Here is a 22,453-nt window from a genome sequence, read left to right as displayed (position 1 = left end):
TATTGATGTCATAGGCTTTTACGAAAGTTGAATCAAGTAATTTTTGTCCTCAAAATTCTACACAAAATACCCAGTAATAACATTGTATAAAAGGTACTTTTAGAATTTTTTGAAAATGTTGTATAAAAAAACCCTGCCAAATCACATTTTGTGATGTTACAGCCTTAATCAAACATTTTATAAATTCATGTTTTGTCCTCAAAATTCTACACACAATACCAAATACCAATGTGATTAAATTAAAAATAATAATAGTATATATATAAAAAAAAAAAAAATCACATTTGATGTTATAAGAATTTTTCAAAAGTTAAATACATACATTATTGTCCTAAAAAATCTACACACAATACCCAGTTATAATATTCTATTAAAGGTATTTTTTTGGGCGATATTTTGAAAATGTTGTAACAAAATTTAAAAAAATCATATTTTAGTCAGAAATTTTATAAATTCATGGTTTGTCCTGACAATTCTACACACAATGTAAATGTTTCAAATTAAATAAAAAAAATCAAAAATATATAATAAAAATCACATTTATTGATGTTATAGGCTTTTTCGAAAGTTGAATCAATTAATTTTTGTCCTCAAAATTCTACACACAATACCCCAGGATGGCAATGTGAAACTGTTTTTTGAAAATGTATTAAAAAGAAATAACAAAACACATGTACATAAGTATTCAGAGTGAGCTCAGGTGCATCCTGTTCCAACGGATCACCCTTGATATGTTCCTACAGCTTCATTGGAAAGGAAGAAGAATGAAAAGGGGCCGGTCAGCATTCCTGGTTGACAGGGTTGGAGGTTTGTGTCGGTTGGTGCCGCCGGGGAGAATCCAAACAGCGAGGGGTCGCGACCTTGCGCTGTTTGTCTAGCGGCGAGATAGGTGACACGGCGCGGCGGGCATAGCCGGCTCAGGAATGACAACAAACGGAGCTGGCGAGTTGTTCCCGATCATCTGCTGGTGGTTCACCAAAGCCCGGGGGCTTAGTGGCCCACACTGGACGGCTCTCTTCCTCGGGTCTCGCCCTCACAACCCCGAGCCAATCGCTGTCTGTCGCGCTTTCAGCTGATTGGCTGCCAAGATTCTGTCAACGAACACGCTCATCAGCACTTCATCGGGGACGCCGTCCACCATGTTGAGCATCTCCTGGGCCAGGGTCACGTGACGGCAAAAAAAACAAACATGCTTGCTTATTGTGGTCGTGGTCAGGGTCAGGGGGAGGAGCCTACCCCAAATGACCATTGTGACCCCTGCCAATCACATTGCTCATAGAGGCCGCCTATGGACACCTGAGTGGAACTGTGGCGCCATCTGGTGTTCGTCTATGAAAGTACACACTTTTCACCTGAAATTATATATATATATATATATATATATATATATATATATATATATATATTTATATATTATATGCATATGTATATATCCATCCATCCATTTTCTACCGCTTATTCCCTTTTTGGGTCGCGGGGGGCGCTGGCGCCTATCTCAGCTACAATCGGGCGGAAGGCAGGGTATATATATATATATATATATATATATATATATATATATATATATATATATACACATATATACAGTATATATATATACATTTACATATATATATATACATATATATATATATATATGTATATATATATATATATATATATATATACATATATATATATATATATATATATATATATATATACATATATATATATATATATATATATATATATATATACATATATATATATATACATACATATATATATATATATATATATATATATATATATATATATATATATATATATATATATATATATATATGCGGATATTATAGATACAATTTTTTGCAATTTAAAAAAATTATGAATCCATTTACAATTGCGATTCAGATGTGAAATGACGGGGCTTCACGGTGGAAGAGGGGTTAGTGCGTCTGCCTCACAATACAAAGTTCCTGCAGTCCTGGGTTCAAATCCAGGCTCGGGATCTTTCTGTGTGGAGTTTGCATGTTCTCCCCGTGAATGCGTGGGTTCCCTCCGGGTACTCCGGCTTCCTCCCACTTCCAAAGACATGCACCTGGGGATAGGTTGATTGGCAACACTAAATTGGCCCTAGTGTGTGAATGTGAGTGTGAATGTTGTCTGTCTATCTGTGTTGGCCCTGCGATAAGGTGGCGACTTGTCCAGGGTGTACCCCGCCTTCCGTCCAATTGTAGCTGAGATAGGCGCCAGCGCCCCCCGCGACCCCAAAAGGGAATAAGCGGTAGAAAATGGATGGATGGATGGATGTGAAATGACTTGATGTTGCGTCCCTACTCAGAAGTGTAACAAAAAATAAAATAACTACACAACAGTTATTAGCTCACAGTTAAAAGTAGATTTAAAAAAAAAAAAGAGTATTTTTAATTTAAGAAAATATCATTTTTGTACCACAAACAAACAAAGCAGTGAAAATTGGTACCGTTGAGTACTGGTATAGAGTCCCATGTACCGGGTAAAATTTGAAAGTTAGAACAATGTTTTTGTGTTGTCCACACAAAATAAAATAACGAGACAACAGTTATTAGCACACAGTTAAAAGCAGATTTAAAAAAAAGAGTATTTTTAATTTAAGAAATTATCATTTTTGTACCACAAACAAACAAAGTAGTGAAAATTGGTACCGTTGAGTACTGGTATAAGTCCCATGTACCGGGTAAAATTTGAAAGTTAAAACAATGTTTTTGTGTTGTCCAGTGGGCTGGACTCGGACGCCACCTAGTGAGAGATGAGCGGAATGTTGAGCCAGGACTATATAAATGTTTGTCCCTCTGCGTCCCGGGACCCCACCTTCAACCCCACTATGACCCTGCGGGGGTCTCAGGTCCCACTATTTGAGAAAAGACTATACTCGACAGACGTTCCCAAGTCTTTAGAGGTTCCAGCTAGATTACAGGAGGTTCAAAAGTAGTGGTCAGACCTGCTGGGGCTGAAAGTGAACCATGGATGGGCTCTGAGTCTTGGCCACCTTGTCTCATGGGCGTCTGGATTGGTGCTTCGGTGGAACTGATGACCTGAGTTTTTAGCTGGCACCTCTTTTGACTTTCATCCGGTGGGATGAATCTTGTTAACTTTTAACCTCCTAATATTGCCGAGTGAATTGCATATTTGTGGCTTGTCACTTCCACCTTCGGTAAGAACTTGTTCCCAACATATTTGATCTTGAGTTCCACTCTCCTTACATGGACCTTGACTCTGGGATTCCTGATGGGATGGACCTTTAACAGTTAAGTCTAGATCAGTCAACCTTTTATCAGGCACAGTATCTGTAACATTTCTCAAGTCTTCGGGGTTATTCGCCCAATCAGGGGGATTTTGACAAGATGAAACATTTCTTTTCTTGGTAATCCTTCTTAAAAAACGTAAAATTTTGATTATAGTTTTTTTCTTTGGCAAAACACGCACACCACACCTGGGAATTCTGTCATGGCATGGACTTTGACTGTTGGACTCCTGATCAGGGTCACCTGGACAAGATGACGACTTTGTAGTCATCATGAGGCATCCAAAGAGATGACTGATATTTTTTAGCCACTTTGTTTTCAGCCTAGTCCCTGAACTGTCATTGGGCAGAGTTTGTTTGAAAGGGCTTTGACCAACAGGAACTCGAGCAAAAGAGCCAATTTTGGGGCTCATCTCCACACATGGGCCTTGATCGGGTAAACTGTGATCAATACATCTTTGATGACTGAAATGTTGCCCAGGTGAATGAAACGGATTTGTGCACTGTGTTTCCATACATAGACCTTGTTCTTCATTGTCAGCGGGTGGTCTGTCCTCGCTTGGATCTTGGTCTTGCATGCCATCACAAGCAGACGTAGTGTATTCATGTGGACATTCATCACGCACAGCGGGCTGTGGGTCCTCATACGGATCATTGGTACATGCGTTATCAGTAAGCAGTAGGTCCTTATGTGGACCCTCATCAAGTGCACAATCAAAGGGCTTTGTGTCCAGACCCTTATGATATGCTCGGTCATTGAGCAGTGGGTCCTCAAATGGATCTTCATCATCTGCTTCAACAGCGAGAAGTTGGTCATCATCTTGACAATCAGTATGTGGACTGTCAGTGGACATTGGGTCCTCATATCGTCCCTGATCACCTGGACTGTCTGACGAAAGTGGATACTTATTCTCACCCTCAGCATTACGCCTGTTAGTTGGCAGAGGGTCCTCACGAAGACTCCCAACATGGGAACTTTTTGCAGGCAGTGAGTCCTCATCAAGATCCTTTTCAGGTGGCCTGCCAAGGAGAAGTGGGTCCACATGTGGACTGTCGGTGGGTTGCAGATCTTCATGGCAACACTGTTCACCAGGACTGTCCAAAGGAAGTGGATACGTATTCTGAACCTCAGCATTAGGCCTTTCAGTTGGCAGGAGGTCTTCACAAAGACCTTCATGGGCACGTTCCTTGGGCAGTGAATCCTTACCAAGATCCATATTAAGTAGGTTTTTATGTGGTTTGTCAGTTGGTTGTGGGTTTTCATAACTACGCTGTTCACCTAGACTGTCTGAGGGAAGTGGATACTCATTCTCACCCTTGGCATTAGGCCAGTCAGTAGACAGTGGGTCTTCACAAAGACCCTCTTCATAGGCACTTTCTGTGGTCAGTGAGTCCTCATCAGGATCCTTATCAAGTGGATTGCCAAGGAGAAGCAGGTCCTCATGTGGACTGTCAGTAGATTGTGGTTCTTCATAATGACACTGCTCACCTGGCTCGTCCGAGGGTAGTGGATACTCGGTCAGACCCTCTGCATTTGTACTGTCAATGGGCAGAGGGTCCTCATCCAGACCCTCATTGAGTGGACTTTCAGTGGGAAGTCGCTTCTCACATGGACCTTCATCATCTCGACTGTCAGTAGTCAGTGGTTCCTCCTCTGCAACCTCCTCACATGCGCTGTCATAGGGAAGTGGGACTCCATACAGACCCTCTTCACGTAGACTACCAGTGAGTAGCGGTTCCCCATACGAATCCTGATCACGTGCACTGTCAGTGGGCAGTGAGTCCTCGTAAGGACTTTGGTCATGTGCACCCTTACTGTCCCCAGTTGGACAGGCCGCATGCGTGCGGCCTATGACGGCCTCAGGCTGAGAGTCTACTTCCAGCATCTTCATTTCATAATAGCTTTTCAAGGCGCTGAAAAAGAAAAAGAAAGCACAGAAAGTAGTAAGAAAACATATCCGTCCCATGGTGGTTTGACCTAACCTGACTCTCGCCAGATCCTTGTAGTTCGCTGAGCTCCACACAAGGATCAGGGACTTCTCAATAGGGGATGTATTTTAGAAGGCGGGGCCTTGTAAAAACATCATTGTATGTGATTGGATGAACCACTTGTCCGTTATCTTGAATGACGTGCTACTTCAACCACTCACATCGGAATCAACCCGCGACGCTGGGAAATCCAAAACAGAACAGCCGACATATTGGATAACGACCGAGTGAAAAGTTAATTAATGCCTTCAAAACCGTTTTCACTTCATCTTTTAAAGAATGAATATTCGATAGATTCGACAAAACAGTTGGAATAGCAGAATCAATGTCAGCATTGTTGTTTGAATCAAACAGTTGCTTCGGCGTTACGTCACATCTATGAAATCCCGCCCGGCGATCCTGATTGGTTCATTATTTTTTTGCTATCTTGAAGGAGTTTGCAATTCCCTCGAGCTCAGGTCCTTGTGTGGAGCTCAGCGATCTACAAGGATCTGGCGAGAGTCAGGTTAGGTCCGACCAACAAAGACTGGATTTCAGTTGAGTCTAAGTACAACCTCCAGTCTGTTGTAAACATTAAGTGTTCTTGAAGCAAGTCGATATTCAGATTACAGCTGCACGGTTAATACATTTTAGATTGTAATTTGAAAATGTAATTATGACAACGTTATAAAAAAGAAAATCATTCAATACATTTTCCTCTCTACCATGTCAGGTACCTTCAAGCTACTGTACGCTCCTTCACCCACACACATGTCAGCGTTCCCCGTATTTTTATTTTCAAATTATACTGGAAGTTGTGTGGTATGCATCGCAACTTCGGCTTTACAACACACCCCACATGCCAGAGAATACGACACAACTGCGTTGTCAATTTAGGATCTTTGTCGCTAGTTTTAGTAAATAGTGGAAGGCATAAAGGGTGAAAAAATGGAGTGTTTTGCATCATACATCTGATCAGTAATTAAATATAAGTGCCATGGAAGCTGAAGTATTCGTCTCCACAAGCCCAGACAATGGAAAGTGAAGTATCCACCTCCACAACCAAGACCATACTTGTCAACCCACCTGACTTTCCCGGGAGACTACCGAATTTCACTGCCCCTCCCGAAAATCTCCTGGGGCAACCATTCTCCCAAATTTCTCCCGATATCCACCCGGCCAACAATATCGGGGGCGTGCCTTAAAGACCCTGCCTTTAACGTCCTCTAAAACCTGTCGTCACGTCCGATTTTCCTCCATACAAACAGCGTGCCGGCCCAGTCACATAATATATGCAGCTTTGACACACATGAGTGACTGCAAGGCATACTTGAACAACAGCCATACAGGTCACACTGAGGGTGGCCATATGAACAAGTTTAACACTGTTACAAATATGCGCCACACTGAGAACCCTCACCAAACAAGAATGACAAACACATTTCGGGAGAAAATCCGCACCGTAACACAGCATAAACACAACAGAACAAATACCCAGAACCCCTTGCCGCACTAACTCTTCCGGGACGCTACAATATACACCCCCGCTACCACAAAACCCTACCCCCCCAACTTCGCCCAGCTCAATTACCCATCCACCCGCCCTGCCCACCCCATCTCCCAAATTTGTAGGTCTGACGGTTGGCAAGTACGACCCAGAAACTGAAAGGTGAAGTATCCACCTCCACAAGCCCATACGATGAATGGTGAGTATCCACCTCTACAAGCCCAGATACTGAAAGGTGAAGTATCCACCTCCACAAGCCCAACAATGAAAGGTGAGGTATCCACCTCCACAAGCCCAGACACTGAAAGGTGACGTATCCCCCTCCACAAGCCCATTCAATGAAAGGTGAGTATCCACCTCCACAAGCCCAGAGAATATGCAACTCAACATTTATCACTTCCATAAGCACAAATAGAGTCTGCGTAGAGATGATTCGATTTGATTCCTGGGGGTAACGATTCGATTCAGAATCAATTCTCAAATCAAAACGATTCTTGAGTCAAAATCATTACTTTTTCAATGACATTAGAGGCCAGTTCTATGATGAACTACATTCCTCCATAAAATAGATAAGCAGCTCTGATCAATGTCTATGTCACTTAAATGAAAACTGGTTTTGTTTAAAAGTCTCTACCCAAACATTTAATAAAGTCAAATACAAATAAGACAACAAGAGAAGTATCCAACACTTTTGTTTTCTAAAATACATCTGTACAGCAGATATAGATCATCTACATCAGGGGTGCCCATTACGTCGATCGCGAGCTACCAGTCGACCGCGCGGGGTGTGTCAGTCGATCTCCAGCCAGGCTTTTAAAAAAAATAGACCTAAAAATTAGTGATCATTAGTGATCATCAATCTTCACCAAGACGTCACTTAAATGACATTCACGCTACCGGAGGGTCTTGTGAGATGACGCTGGCTGCTGCAAGATCATTATTATGAAAAAATGACCGAGACGAAGGCGAGAAACAGTTTTTATTTCAACAGACTCTCGCGCCGTACCTTCCATCAAAACTCTAAAGGCCGACTGCACATTTCCTATCTTCACAATAAAAGCCCTGCTTCATGCTGCCTGCGCTAACTAAATACAGAGTCTCGGAAAACTGGCGTGCACAAGCGATCCCTCAGAAAGCTGGCGTGCACATCACTTGTGCACGCCAGCTTTCCGAGACTCTTATTTTGTTATCGCAGGCAGCATAAAGCAGGGCTTTTATTGTGAAGATAGGAAATGTGCAGTCGGCCTTTGGAGTTTTGATGGAAGGGACGGCGCGAAAGTCTGTTGAAATAAAAAGTGTCTCTCGCCTTCCTCTCTGTCATTTTTTCAAAATAATGATCTCGCAGCAGCCAGTGTCATCTCACAAGACCCTCGGGTGCCGTGAATGTCAATCAGGCAAGCTACGGAATTTGCCGCCAATGTTTTTCTTGTAAAGTGTATGGAAGCTGGATGAATTAGATGCCAAAAACCAACCACTTTCATGTGGTATTGTACAGAAAGGAGGACTTTTTTTCTCCTCCATTTGAAAATGTGGGCGTTATCATCATTACTGTCTGATTCCAATCAATGCAAGTCATCAGAATCAGGTAATACAGCAACTTATATTCTTGTCTTTGTGAAAGAAAGACATCTATATGTGTTACACATGCTTGTATTATCATTAAACACATTTAATTTGTTTACAAAAATGTCTCTTTCATAAATAAATAAATATAAATGATATATATAAATGAGGTAGATCCCTTCGAGTTGGTCAATTGAAAAGTAGCTCGCCTGCAGAAAAAGTGTGGGCACCCCTGATCTACATCAACAATATGATTTGTGTGAGTGGCTGGACAGGACCGATTTAAAAGATTTTAAAACTCTATTTTTTATGTGATTTTGGATTTTTTAAATTCCATCCATCCATCCATCCATCCATCTTCTTCCGCTTATCCGAGGTCGGGTCGCGGGGGCAGCAGCCTAAGCAGGGAAGCCCAGACTTTCCTCTCCCCAGCCACTTCGTCCAGCTCTTCCCGGGGGATTCCGACGCATTCCCAGGCCAGGCGGGAGACATAATCTTTCAAACGTGTCCTGGGTCTTCCCCGTGGCCTCCTACCGGTTGGACGTGACCTAAACACCTCCCTCGGGAGGCGTTTGAGTGGCACCCTGACCAGATGCCCCAACCACCTCATCTGGCTCCTCTCGATGTGGAGGATGTTGAGCTCCTCCCGGATGGCAGAGCTTCTCACCCTATCTCTAAGGGAGAGTCCCGCCACCCGGCGGAGGAAACTCATTTCGGCCGTGATCTTGTCCTTTCGGTCATAAACCAAAGCTCATGACCATAGGTGAGGATGGGAACGTAGATCGACCGGTAAATTGAGAGCTTTGCATTCTGGCTCAACTCCTTCTTCACTACTACGGATCGATACAGGGTCCGCATAACTGAAGACGCCGCACCGATCCGCCTGTCCATCTCAGGATCCACTCTTAACTCACTCATGAACAAGACTCCTAGGTACTTGAACTCCTCCACTTGGGGCAGGTTCTCCTCCCCAACTCGGAGATTTTTTTCTAAATCTCCGGGTTTAAAATTATTTTTTAAAATCAATTAAAAATCGTTACAAATACGAATTGTGATCATTTCCAAAACCTCATTTCCTGCACTGTAATGCTATCATGCTCCTTCCTACGTGTGGCATTTTGCGATGTTTTCAAACATGCAGCACACATCTACCACTTTTTTGGGGCATTTAGAAACAATGTTTTGCATTCATGCTGTGACAGAGCTGGACATTTTAACAGGCGCTTGGAAAGATGGACCCCCGGTTGCGGGATTGACCACAAAAAGATTGACTCAGCCCCGGCGATAGGCTTGTCGAAGACGGACTCGCAGAGTTGATTGGCTGCCACGAAGCTGTCCCGTCTAGTGGGCGGTCTTATTTATCTGGCTTATATTTCTACCATCCATAAATCCATTTTTTACCGCTTGTCCCTTTTGGGGTCGCGGAGGGTGCTGGAGCCTATCTCAGCTGCATTTGGGCGGAAGTCGGGGCACACCCTGGACAAGTCGCCACCTCATAACAGGACTAACACAGATAGACAGACAACATTCACACTAACATTCACACACTAGGGACCAATTTAGTGTTGCCAATCAATCTATCCCCAGGTGCATGTCTTGGAGGTGGGAGGGGCCTATCCCCAGGTGCATGTCTTTGGCAGTGGGAGGAACCCGGAGTACCCGGAAAGGAACCCACGCAGTCACGGGAAGAACATGCAAACTCCACACAGAAAGATCCAGAGCCCGGGATTGAACTCAGGACTACTCAGGACCTTGTGAGGCACATGCACTAAACCCTGTACCACCGTTCTGCCCATTTCTATTTCTCTATTTCCACCATGAATGGATAATCCGGGGATGTCAAAATTTGGGAAAATTCCAAACGGCTCCTTTGGAGGCAAGATCATTTTACTAATAACTCGGCAATGCCTCCAGGCTTTGGTTCCCAATTTTTGGGACTTATGCAGATCCCAAATACACAAAAACAGGTACACATAGGTAAGAAAAATAGGTTTTGCATACTGCAATAGGGCCCTAAAGTGCTGTGGGGGCTTGACTAGGGCTTTCTGATGGGGCTTTAGGCCCCCTAGCCCTGGTGGAGCGCCGTTTCTGTAATTTGCATGATGTCAACAAAACCTTTTGTCTTTTGCAGTTACTACCGAAAAATCAGGATTGTATTTTTGACCAAAAGTTCCAGAAACACTTACTACAGTCGCCGGCTGTGCTGCAGATGGTCCATGGTCAAAAACGGGTGTTTGAGCGCCTTCTCTGGACTGATCCTTTGCTCAACGTCCACTTGAAGAAGACATTTGAGGAAGTCTACGAACGCTCTCCGATCTTTCAGTATGATGGACTTTCTTTTCTTTTCATGGAACTAACATTTGAGAGGATGATGGTTATCTTGTCAGACGGTCAGTGTGCATCGCTTGAAAGAAAGCCACCACCTACTGTGACAAGCTCGTCCAAGCTGTGGAGACGCAACACCACCACAGACTCAGAACTGATCCATTCGCCGTTCTTATCCTTGTACTCCTCCTCGGTCTAAAGAAAAAGTAGTCATGTTCAACCTAAACACGGGAAAACGTGTCTAAAAAGGTGACTAGAATACCTTCAGCTGCCATTTTGGGGAAAAACTATCATTGTTTTGCCTGAAGTATTGTTGGGTGTGCAGGCCAGCGCAGAGGAGGTGCTCAGGTATTTTACCCAAAATCTGGACCATGTACTTCAACTAGCCAGAGAACATACAGAAACACAACAAAGCTAACATCCTCAAGTCTAACGTGGGATCACTTTGAGGAGGAACATTTCATTATTGCAAGTGACCAAGGTACAGGTAAATTCAGAAAAGTAGAAAACTAAGATAATGGGCCCCTGACTCTAAATGAATATCCTGAAAGACCAGCATGTGTGAAATGTAGTACTTACAACCAGAGAATTGTTATCTCCTCCAAACAGGTACTGACCCAGATCCAAAAATGCCAGCAGGCAGCCCAGAGACCACATGTCAACGGCCTCAGAGATGGGGAGGCCCAAGATAACTTCAGGTGCCCTGAGGGTTGCCAAAGTTTTGAAGTCCACAGTGACGTGGTCACGTGAGTCCTGAAACGAAACCTACCTGTAACCCAGAGCCTGACAGGTTTTACCGAGTAAGGCTGGCGCCCCAGATATGGTGCGGGACATGCCGAATCCAATGAGCTTCACTCTGGTGGGCTTGGCTTGGTAGTTGACCAGCATGACATTGTCCAGCTTCAGGTTGGTGTGGATAACTCCGAGACTTTTCAGGGCATCTAAGGCAGTCAGCAGCTAGCAGCAAGACATCAATAGTTGGGAACGTAGACTTACTTCGTTTGTGCACCGTAGACTGACCTGATGCGCGATGGGCCGAATCTCCACAAGAGAAAGTGTGGTCCAGTTCTTCTTCTTCATCAAGTTGTACAAGGTGATGTCCAGCAGCTCAAAGACCAGACAGGTGTAACCCTCAAACGTGAACGTCTCAAAGAAGCGCAAAATGTTCTTCTTTTCCGGGTCAAGAACGTTCACCACATTTAGCATTTCAAGCTGCAGAGAAAAGAAACAGGAGTGACGTCAGCTGATTGAGAGGACAACAAAACCACGTCAAGAGACGAGGACTGGGTGGCCTACTTCCAGTTTAGCGACCCTCTGTTTGGTGACCACTTTGAGGGCCGCATCTTTTCCAGTGGTCAGGTTAGCGCACTGAAAGACTTTGGAGAATTTTCCCTCGAAGAGGATCTTCTGGATGCGGTAGTTGTTGGCGTTAGTGTTCACAAAGATCGTGACCCCTACCGTCTTTGGGACTGGGGGTGGCGACCCCCACTTGACATCTGGAGACGCCAACACACGTGAAGGTTAGTGACCTGCTTGTACTCTCACACCATGTTGAAAGGTTTTCAGCGGAAGTGAGTCCCCGGGACCCACAGGTAGCGAATTTAGTGCGTCCCTGAGAAATTCAATCCCAGCAGGCGCAAGACATTGAAACAACGTTGAGAACTTGTTGAATTAGGTCCTGACGTTGAGCAACTCAAACATAACGTTGAAATAACATGCTTTTTGACGACGTTTAATCAACGTCGGGTCCTGACATTGATTGGACCATTAAAATATGATCATTTCTCAACTAATATTCTACAACGCAAATACAACGTTGAAACAACATTTATTTCGGCGACGTTTATTCAATGTCAGGTTGTGACGTTGATTTGACCATTGAAATTTGGTCATTTACCAACCAATATTCTACAACAGGGCTTCACGGTGGAAGAGGGGTTAGTGCGTCTGCCTCACAATACGAAGGTCCTGCAGTCCTGGGTTCAAATCCAGGCTCGGGATCTTTCTGTGTGGAGTTTGCATGTTCTCCCCGTGAATGCGTGGGTTCCCTCCGGGTACTCCGGCTTCCTCCCACTTCCAAAGACATGCACCTGGGGATAGGTTGATTGGCAACACTAAATTGGCCCTAGTGTGTGAATGTGAGTGTGAATGTTGTCTGTCTATCTGTGTTGGCCCTGCGATGAGGTGGCAACTTGTCCAGGGTGTACCCCGCCTTCCGCCCGATTGTAGCTGAGATAGGCGCCAGCGCCCCCCGCGACCCCGAAAGGGAATAAGTGGTAGAAAATGGATGGATGGCTATTCTACAACACAAATACAACATTGAAACAACATGCTTTTTGACGACATTCAATCAATGTTGGGTTCTGACGTTGATTTGACCATCGAAATTTGGTCATTTCCCAACCACGTTTGACGACGTTTAATCAATGTTATGTTTTGACCCCGCCTTCCGCCCGATTGTAGCTGAGATAGGCACCAGTGTCCCCCGCGACCCCAAACGAAATAAGCGGTAGAAAATAAATGGATGGATGGAATTTTTAACGTTTATTAGATCATTGAATTATAGTCATTTCCCAACCAATATTTTACAACATAAATACAACATTGAAACAACATGCTTTTTGACGACGTTCAATCCATGTTGGTTCTGACGTTGATTTGACCATTGAATTACAGTCATTTCCTGACCAATATTTAACAACACAAATACAACGTTGAAACAACATGATTTTTGACGACGTTTAATCAATGTTATGTTTTGACGTTTATTATATCATTGAATTATAGTCATTTCCCAAACAATATTTTACAACGCAAATACAACATTGAAACAACATGTTTTTCGGCGACGTTTATTCAATGTCAGGTTTTGACGTTGATTTGACCATTGAAATTTGGTAATTTCCCAACCAATATTCTACAACACAAATACAACGTTGAAACAATATGCTTTTGACGGCGTTCAATCAATGTTGGATTCTGACGTTGATTTGACCATTGAAATTTGGTAATTTCCCAACCAATATTTTACAACACAAATACAATATTGAAACAACATGCTTTTTGACAACGTTTAATCAAAATTGTGTTCTGACATTGATTTGACCATTGAAATATGGTCATTTACCAACCAATATTCTACAACACAAATACAACGTTGAAACAACATGTTTTTTGACAACGTTTAATCAATGTTATGTTCTGACGTTGATTAGATCATTGAAATTTTTTTATTTCCCATCCAATATTCTACAACACAGATACGACTTTGAAACAACATGCTTTTTGACGACGTTTAATCAATGTAAGGTTGTGACGTTGATTAGATCATTGAAATGTGGTTATTTCCCATCCTAAATTCTACAACACAAATACAACGTTGAAACAACATGCTTTTCGGCAACGTTTATTCAATGTCAGGTTGTGACGTTGATTTGACCATTGAAATTTGGTAATTTCCCAACCAGTATTCAACAACACAAATACAACGTTGAAACAACATGATTTTTAACAACGTTTAATCAATGTTGCGTTCTGACGTTGATTTGATCATTGAAATTTGGTAATTTCTTAACCAATATTCAACAACACAAATACAACATTGAAACAACATGCTTTTTGACAACATATAATCAATGTTGGGTTCTGACGTGGATTTGACCATCAAAATTCGGTCATTTACCAACCAATGTTCTACAACGCAAATACAACGTTGAAACAACATGCTTTTCGGCAACGTTTATTCAATGTCAGGTTGTGACGTTGATTTGACCATTGAAATTTGGTCATTTCCCAACCAGTATTCAACAACATAAATACAACGTTGAAACAACATGCTTTTTGACAATGTTAATCAATGTTGCGTTCTGACGTTGATTTGATCATTGAAATTTGGTCATTTCCTGACCAATATTCAACAACACAAATACAACATTGAAACAACATGCTTTTTGACAACATATAATCAATGTTGGGTTCTGACGTTGATTTGACCATAAAATTCGGTCATTTACCAACCAATATTCTACAACGCAAATACAACATGAAACAACATGCTTTTTGACGACGTTTAATCAATGTTGGGTTCTGACGTTGATTTGAACATTGAAATTTGGTCAAATTTGGTAGATCCAACGTTAGACGTCAACGTTGTCTGGATTTACAAATACAACTATTTTGCCACGTTGTTTCAAAGTCAGTTTTAAAGGAAATATACGTATAATCAATGTTGTATCAACGTCTCGTGCCTGTTGGGATGGGTCCCGATTAAAAAAAATGCCAAAATGATATTACTTGTATTCTTATTTTTCTTAAATTGTAGCGTTAAACTTCTTTCTTGGCGTTGTAGTGCTTATAATTAAGGGATGTATTCATTTATGTTCCAAATGTATCTGAATTTAAACAAGTAAATTTCAAGATTTCACGTTCTCTAGGGAATCCCTGCCTACTGGAGAAAAACAGTATCATATTGAGAATAATATGATTTCGGCCATGATTCAAAGTCATCTTTACTCAGCGCAGTATGTTTTTTAAAATATAATCAAATCACGTCGCCTAAACATTAAAAGGGGAACTGCAGTTTTTAAAAAATGTTTGTCTATCATTCACAATCCTTTTTAAGACAAGAACACGTGTTTCTCTTGTGTTATGCATTCCAGCTTGCAAATAAAATAAAATACAAAATTCAGCTAACAATAGAAGCCGCTCTCTTTTGCCTATAAAGCGATTTAAAAAACGTCCAAAACCTCCATCAAGGTTTTATATGCACGCTGTAATTATATATATATGTAACATTCCTAATAACATGTAATATTTACATATTTGGATCATACGGCCCAATAATTTCATCACAACATTCGATTTTCCCTTCAACAACACTGCTAATCATGGCTGACTTCATTAGCGACAACAAACATAATAAAAAAAAAAAAAAAAAAATCACGTACTGTACAATGTCTGCTCTCACTTGGATGAAAACTAACGGGATGTTTATATCTTCCACTTTACATGAACAATTAATTCAGGGTCTAAGTTGGATTTCAAAGTTGACCAACTCGCGGGTTTAAGTCCACAACCTTCTACTATCCAGGTGAGAAGCCCATCCATCCATTCTCTACCACTTGTCCCTTTTGGAGTCGCGGGGGGTGCTGGAGCCTATCTCAGCTGCATTCGGGCGGAAGGCATTGTACACCCTGGACAAGTCGTCATCTCATCGCAGTCTAGGTGAGAAGCATGATTTATAATCTAGAATTAACTTTCACCAACCCAGAGGCGACGCAGCAGCTCCACATGTCAATATAGCAGCATAAGGTCATTAGCTCTCTGTGATGCGTTACAATAACAACATCGCTTATTATTATTGCGGTCAGGAGGCGTGAAAGGAGTATTGTTGGCGTTTTTTGGATGCAATTTTATAGTGATTTGGAGGCAAAATGGATTAACTCTGTTAGCACCATTGCTACCTACCTCGAACAAGCTAGTTATCACAAACGGAATTGTATTTAGAAACAAAAGTTACGCGGTCTGTATCGAGCTGTCAAGGGACGCACTTTGTCCCGTAATTTTATGATCGTGAGGATGAAAAAATGTCTGGAAATTTTTTTTAAAAATTCCAGTCTTGCACAGGCTAAACTAATCGATGCCAGAGAGCCTGATTGCTCACCTGTCAAACTCATTGCAGTTCCACTTTTCTGCCATCTGGGAATTAGCTGTGCCTTGACTGTCGGTCACTCTGCCTCAGTTCAGCTAAAACTTAAATGCCGACTTTCTGGAAATGAGAACTCCAAATGTGGCTTTCTACCGTTCTGACATTTTTCTGTAAAAAAAGGAGAAATTAGGAAAGTTCAGAGGCCATTTTTGTCGGACAGGTAAACTACATGTGGCTATCATAGTCTGAGAGCTGCGTGCTAGCTTAGCTACACTCTACGACTTAGCAAATCTAGTCTTTTGCTGTCTTGTCCTCAAAACACTCACATAATAGCTTGCTGGCCCCTGGCCAAATTATTTTAACCCAATGTGACCTCTGGGATTACAAGTTTGGAGACCCCGGACTTTGATAAACAATGAGTGTTGTGAGGACAAGACATTATTATATATGTATCAACAACACATCATCAGTAAGGTAAAACTAACCTGTCTCACGACGGTCTAAACCCAGCTCACGTTCCCTATTTGTGCGTGAACTATCTAAAGCTTGGGGAATTCAAGTTCACGATGATAGGAAGCGCCGATGCTTGCCCGCCACGAGGCAGTTATCCCTGTGGTAACTCTTCTGACACCTCCTGCTTTAAAACCCAAGAATCCAGAAGGTAAAAGGATTACGTTTACAGCCTTCAACATTTACAAAGTCTTCAACTCTTAAAGTCTTCTACAGTTACAAAGTCTTTATCTTTTACTAAGTCTTCAATGTTTACAAAGTCTTTAACTTTGGCAGAGTCTTCAATGTTTACAAAGTCTTCAATGTTTACAGTCTTCAATGTTTAAAAAGTGTACAATGTTTACAGTCTTCAATGTTTTGTTTACAAAGTCTTCAGTGTTTAGAGTCTTCAACGTTTTCTTTACAAAGGCTTCAATTTTTACAAAGTCTACAATGTTTACAGTCTTCAATGTTTTGTTTACAAAGTCTTCAATGTTTAGAGTGTTCAACATTTTGTTTACAAAGTCTTCAGTGTTTATAGAGTCTTCAACGTTTTCTTTACAAAGGCTTCAATGTTTACAAAGTCTACAATGTTTACAGTCTTCAACGTTTTGTTTACAAATTCTTCAATGTTTAGAGTTTTCAACATTTTGTTTACAAAGGCTTCAATGTTTGTTGTCGTCAAAGTTTACAGTCTTCAATGTTTACAAAGTCTTCCATGTTCAGTCTACAATGTTTACCAAGCTTTAACATTTATAAGGTCTTCAATGTGTACAGTCTTCAATGTTGAAAAAGTCTGTCACGTTTACAAAGTGTTTAACGTTTAGTCTTCAATGTTTACAGTCTTCAATACAGTCTTGAATGTTTACAGACTTCAAAGTTTACAAGTCTAACTTTTACAAAGTCTTCAACATTTACAAAGTCTTCAACGTTTACTGTCTTCAACATTTACAAAGTCTTCCATGTTTACAAATTCTTCAATGTTTACAGTCTTCACGTTTACAGCCTTCAATGTTTACAAAGTCTTTGACGTTTAGAAAGTCTTCAACGTTTACAAGGTCTTCAATGTTTAGTCTTCAATGTTTAAAAGTCTTCAATATTTACAGTCTTAAACGTTTAAAAGTCTTCAATGTTTACAAAGTCTTCCATGTTTACAGTCTTCAATGTTTACAAAGTCTTCAATGTTTACAAAGTCTTTAACGTTTAGAAAGTCTTCAACGTTTACAAGGTCTTCAATATTTAGTCTTCAATGTTTACAAAGTCTTCAATGTTTACAGTCTTAAATGTTTAAAAGTCTTCAACGTTTACAAAGTCTTCCATGTTTACAGTCTTCAATGTTTACAAAGTCTTCAATGTTTACAGTCTTCAATGTTTACAAAGTCTTCAATGTTTACAGTCTTAAATGTTTAAAAGTCTTCAACGTTTACAAAGTCTTCCATGTTTACAGTCTTCAATGTTTACAAAGTCTTCAATGTTTACAAAGTCTTCAATGTTTACAGTCTTCAATGTTTACAAAGTATTCAATGTTTACAGTCTTCAATGTTTACAAAGTCTTCAATGTTTACAGTCTTAAATGTTTAAAAGTCTTCAATATTTACAGCCTTCAATGTTATCAGCCTTCAACATTGACAAAGACTTTAATGTTTACAGTCTTCAACGTTTACAGTCTTCTATGTTTACAGTCTTCAATGGTTACAAAGTCTTCTATGGTTACAGTCTTCAACGTTTACCAAGTCTTCAATGTTTATAGCCTTCAATGTTTACAAAGTATTCAACCTTTAGAAAGTCTTCAATGTTTATAGCCTTCAATGTTTACAAAGTCTTCAACGTTTAGAAAGTCTTTAACATTTACAAGGTCTTCAATGTTTACAGCCTTCAAAGTTGACAAAGTCTTCTTCAATGTTTACAGTCTTCAACATTTTGTTTACAAGGCCCTCAATGTTTACAGTCTTCAACATTTTGTTTACAAAGTGTTCAATGTTTACAGTCTTCAACATTTGGTTTACAGAGTCTTCAATGTTTACAGTCTTCAACATTTTGTTTACAAAGTCTTCAATGTTTACAGTTTTCAAGATTTACAGTTTTCAATGTTTACAGTCTTCAACATTTACAAAGACTTCCATGTTTACAGTCTTCAAGGTTTACAGTTTTCAATGTTTACAGTCTTCAACGTTGACAAAGTCTTCCATGTTTACAGTCTTCAATGTTTACAGTCTTTAACGTTTACCAAGTCTTAAACGTTTACCAAGTCTTCAATGTTTACCAAGTCTTCAAAGTTTACCAAGTCTTCAATGTTTACAGTCTTCAACGTTTATAGCCTTCAATGTTTAGAGCCTTCAATGTTTAGAAAGTCTTCGATGTTTACTTACAAGGTCTTCAATTTTTACAGCCTTCAATGTTGACAAAGTCTTCCATGTTTACAGTCTTTAATGTTTACAAGGTCTTAAACATTTACTTACAAGGTCTTCAATGTTTACAGCCTTCAATGTTGACAAAGTCTTCCATGTTTACAGTCTTCAATGTTTACAGTCTTTAACGTTTACCAGGTCTAAAACGTTTACCATGTCTTCAACGTTTACCAAGTCTTCAAAGTTTAGCAAGTTGTCAATATTTACAGTCTTCAACGTTTACCAGGTCTTAAACGTTTACCATGTCTTCAACGTTTACCAAGTCTTCAAAGTTTAGCAAGTTGTCAATATTTACAGTCTTCAACGTTTATAGCCTTCAATGTTTAGAAAGTCTTCAACGTTTACTTACAAGGTCTTCAATGTTTACAGCCTTCAATGTTGACAAAGTCTTCAATGTTGACAAGGTCTTCACCTTTTACAAAGTCTTCAACGATGATAAAGTCTTCACCTATTAACAAGGTCTTCAATGTTTACAAAGTCTTCCATGTTTACACTCTGCAATGTTTACAGTCTTTAACGTTTACTACGTCTTAAACGTTTACCAGGTCTTAAACGTTTACCAAGTCTTCAAAGTTTACCAAGTCTTTAATGTTTATAGCCTTCAATGTTTACAAAATCTTCAATGTTTACAAGGTCTTCAATATTTACAGCCTTCAACATTGACAAAGTCTTCAACGTCTACAGTCTTCAACATTTCGTTTACAAAGTCTTCAATGTTTACAGTCTTCAACGTTTACAGTCTTCAATGTTTACAAAGTCTTCCATGGTTACAGTCTTCAAAGTTTACCAAGTCTTCAATGTTTATAGCCTTCAATGTTTACAAAGTCTTCAACGTTTACAAGGTCTTCAATGTTTACAGCCTTCAACATTTTGTTTACAAAGTATTCAATGTTTACAGTCTTCAACATTTTGTTTACAGAGTCTTCAATATTTACAGTCTTCAATGTTTCGTTTACAAAGTTTTCAATGTTTACAGTCTTCAGTGTTTACAGTATTCAAGGTTTACAGTTTTCAATGTTTACAAAGACTTCCATGTTTACAGTCTTCAATGTTTAGTCTTCAAGGTTTACAGTTTTCAATGTTTACAGTCTTCAACGTTGACAAAGTGGTCCATGTTTACAGTCTTCAATGTTTACAGTCTTTAACGTTTACCAGGTCTTAAACGTTTACCAAGTCTTCAAAGTTTAGCAAGTCTTCAATGTTTACAGTCTTCAACGTTTATAGCCTTCAATATTTAGAAAGTCTTCAACGTTTACTTACAAGGTGTTCAATGTTTACAGCCTTCATTGTTGACAAAGTCTTCCATGTTTACAGTCTTTAATGTTTACAAGGTCTTAAACGTTTACTTACGAGGTCTTCAATGTTTACAGCCTTCAATGTTGACAAAGTCTTCCATGTTTACAGTCTTCAATGTTTACAGTCTTTAACGTTTACCAGGTCTTAAACGTTTACAAAGTCTTCAACATTTACCAAGTCTTCAACGTTTACCAAGTCTTCAAAGTTTAGCAAGTCGTCAATATTTACAGTCTTCAACGTTTATAGCCTTCAATGTTTAGAAAGTCTTCAATGTTTACTTACAAGGTCTTCAATGTTTACAGCCTTCAATGTTGACAAAGTCTTCAATGTTGACAAGGTCTTCACCTTTTACAAAGTCTTCAACGATGATAAAGTCTTCACCTATTAACAAGGTCTTCAATGTTTACAAAGTCTTTTATTTTTACAGTCTTCAATGTTTACAGTCTTTAACGTTTACTAGGTCTTAAACATTTACCAGGTCTTAAACGTTTACCAAGTCTTCAAAGTTTACCAAGTCTTCAATGTTTACAGTCTTCAACGTTTATAGCCTTCAATGTTTAGAAAGTCTTCAACGTTTACTTACAAGGTCTTCAATGTTGACAAAGTCTTCCATGTTTACAGTCTTCAATGTTTACAGTCTTTAACGTTTACCAGGTCTTAAACGTTTACCAAGTCTTCAACGTTTACCAAGTCTTCAAAGTTTAGCAAGTTGTCAATGTTTACAGTCTTTAACCTTTATAGCCTTCAATGTTTAGAAAGTCTTCAACGTTTACTTACAAGGTTTTCAATGTTTACAGCCTTCAATGTTGACAAAGTCTTCAATGTTGACAAGGTCTTCGACTTTTACAAAGTCTTCACTTATTAACAAGGTCTTCAATGTTTACAAAGTTGTCCATGTTTACAGTCTTCAATGTTTACTGTGTTTAACTTTTACAAGGTCTTCAATGTGTACAGTCTTCAATAAAGTCTTTCACATTTGCAAAGTATTCAACGTTTACAGTCCTCAACATTTACGAGGTCTTCAATATTAACAAAGTCTTCAACATTTACAAGGTCTTCAACGTTTACAAAGTCTGCAATGTTTACAGTGTTCAATGTTTACAAGGTCTTCAACGTTTCCAAAGTGTAAAGAGGTTGTCAAGACCTGTTAACCGCACCATGTCACCATAAAACCAAGGCACAAGTCATCTAAATGTTTTCTACCTGCGTTGTCCTCTCCTTGTAATTTTCTCTGCAAACTCAACATGTCCACACCACTGACACACAGCCGCGCTCATCATCCTCATCATCATCATCCTCAGCATCAATACAGGCCAACGTCCCGCCGCCGTCCTTTGTGACGCTGCCTCCTGGCCATGACATCGGCGTCACGGCCTTTTTGTTGAGGTTGCACTTCTAATGAGATCATATCAGACTCTTGGAGTCACACTCTTTTTTTTTTACCAGTACTCGCTACCTCGCTAATTGGCAACACGGATTCCTTCCGCTATATATCTTACTCTCTGGCAAAGAGCTGCCAACTCTTTCGGCTTGGACTGGAAAAAGACGGTATTGGTGTAATTTTTAAATGTTGGTATCAAAAAAATTTGTATTTTTGACAACCCCGAAGCAGATCTGTTAGTTTTTAAACGTTAACGCTCAAAGTTAACTAATCTTATTCACTAAATCAGGGGTTTCCAAACTTTATCCACTGAGGGCCGCACACTGAAAAATCAAAGCAAGCGGGGGCCATTTTGATATTTTTTAGTTTAAAAAACAATACAATATATATATGTATAAAAAAATATACTTTTCGGCCTCTACTCAGGCTTGATCTCAGGGACCCCAAAGGGTTTTGGTCAAAAAAATGTTAAAAATGTCTCATTATTCAGTATTATTATTTTTATTATTCAAGTTTTAAATCCCTAGACCAGGGGTGTCAAACTCAAATACAGAGTGGGCCAAAATTTAAAAACCGAACAAAGCCGCGGGCCAAAGTTGAA

General features: G+C 40.1%; 1 protein-coding gene across 1 annotated transcript; it reads right to left on the bottom strand.

Moving 5' to 3' along the window:
* Positions 1-2,594: 2,594 nt before the first annotated feature.
* Positions 2,595-21,833, bottom strand: LOC133558729 (uncharacterized). The gene is made up of 10 exons (XM_061909879.1): positions 21,737-21,833; positions 19,543-19,623; positions 11,928-12,127; positions 11,652-11,843; positions 11,401-11,588; positions 11,211-11,334; positions 10,894-11,013; positions 10,734-10,826; positions 10,493-10,659; positions 2,595-5,182 (listed from the first exon to the last, which is right to left on the bottom strand). Exons 1-10 carry the CDS (start codon positions 21,831-21,833, stop codon positions 3,091-3,093), a joined length of 3,354 nt encoding a protein of 1,117 aa, XP_061765863.1. The 3' UTR covers positions 2,595-3,090.
* Between the last annotated feature and the right edge of the window lie 620 nt (positions 21,834-22,453).

Source organism: Nerophis ophidion, linkage group LG09 (genome assembly GCF_033978795.1).
Source record: "Nerophis ophidion isolate RoL-2023_Sa linkage group LG09, RoL_Noph_v1.0, whole genome shotgun sequence".
Classification (NCBI taxonomy): Eukaryota; Metazoa; Chordata; class Actinopteri; order Syngnathiformes; family Syngnathidae; genus Nerophis; species Nerophis ophidion.
The sequence above is the reverse complement of the archived record's forward strand: the minus strand, read 5'-3'. Positions and strand labels throughout refer to the sequence as shown.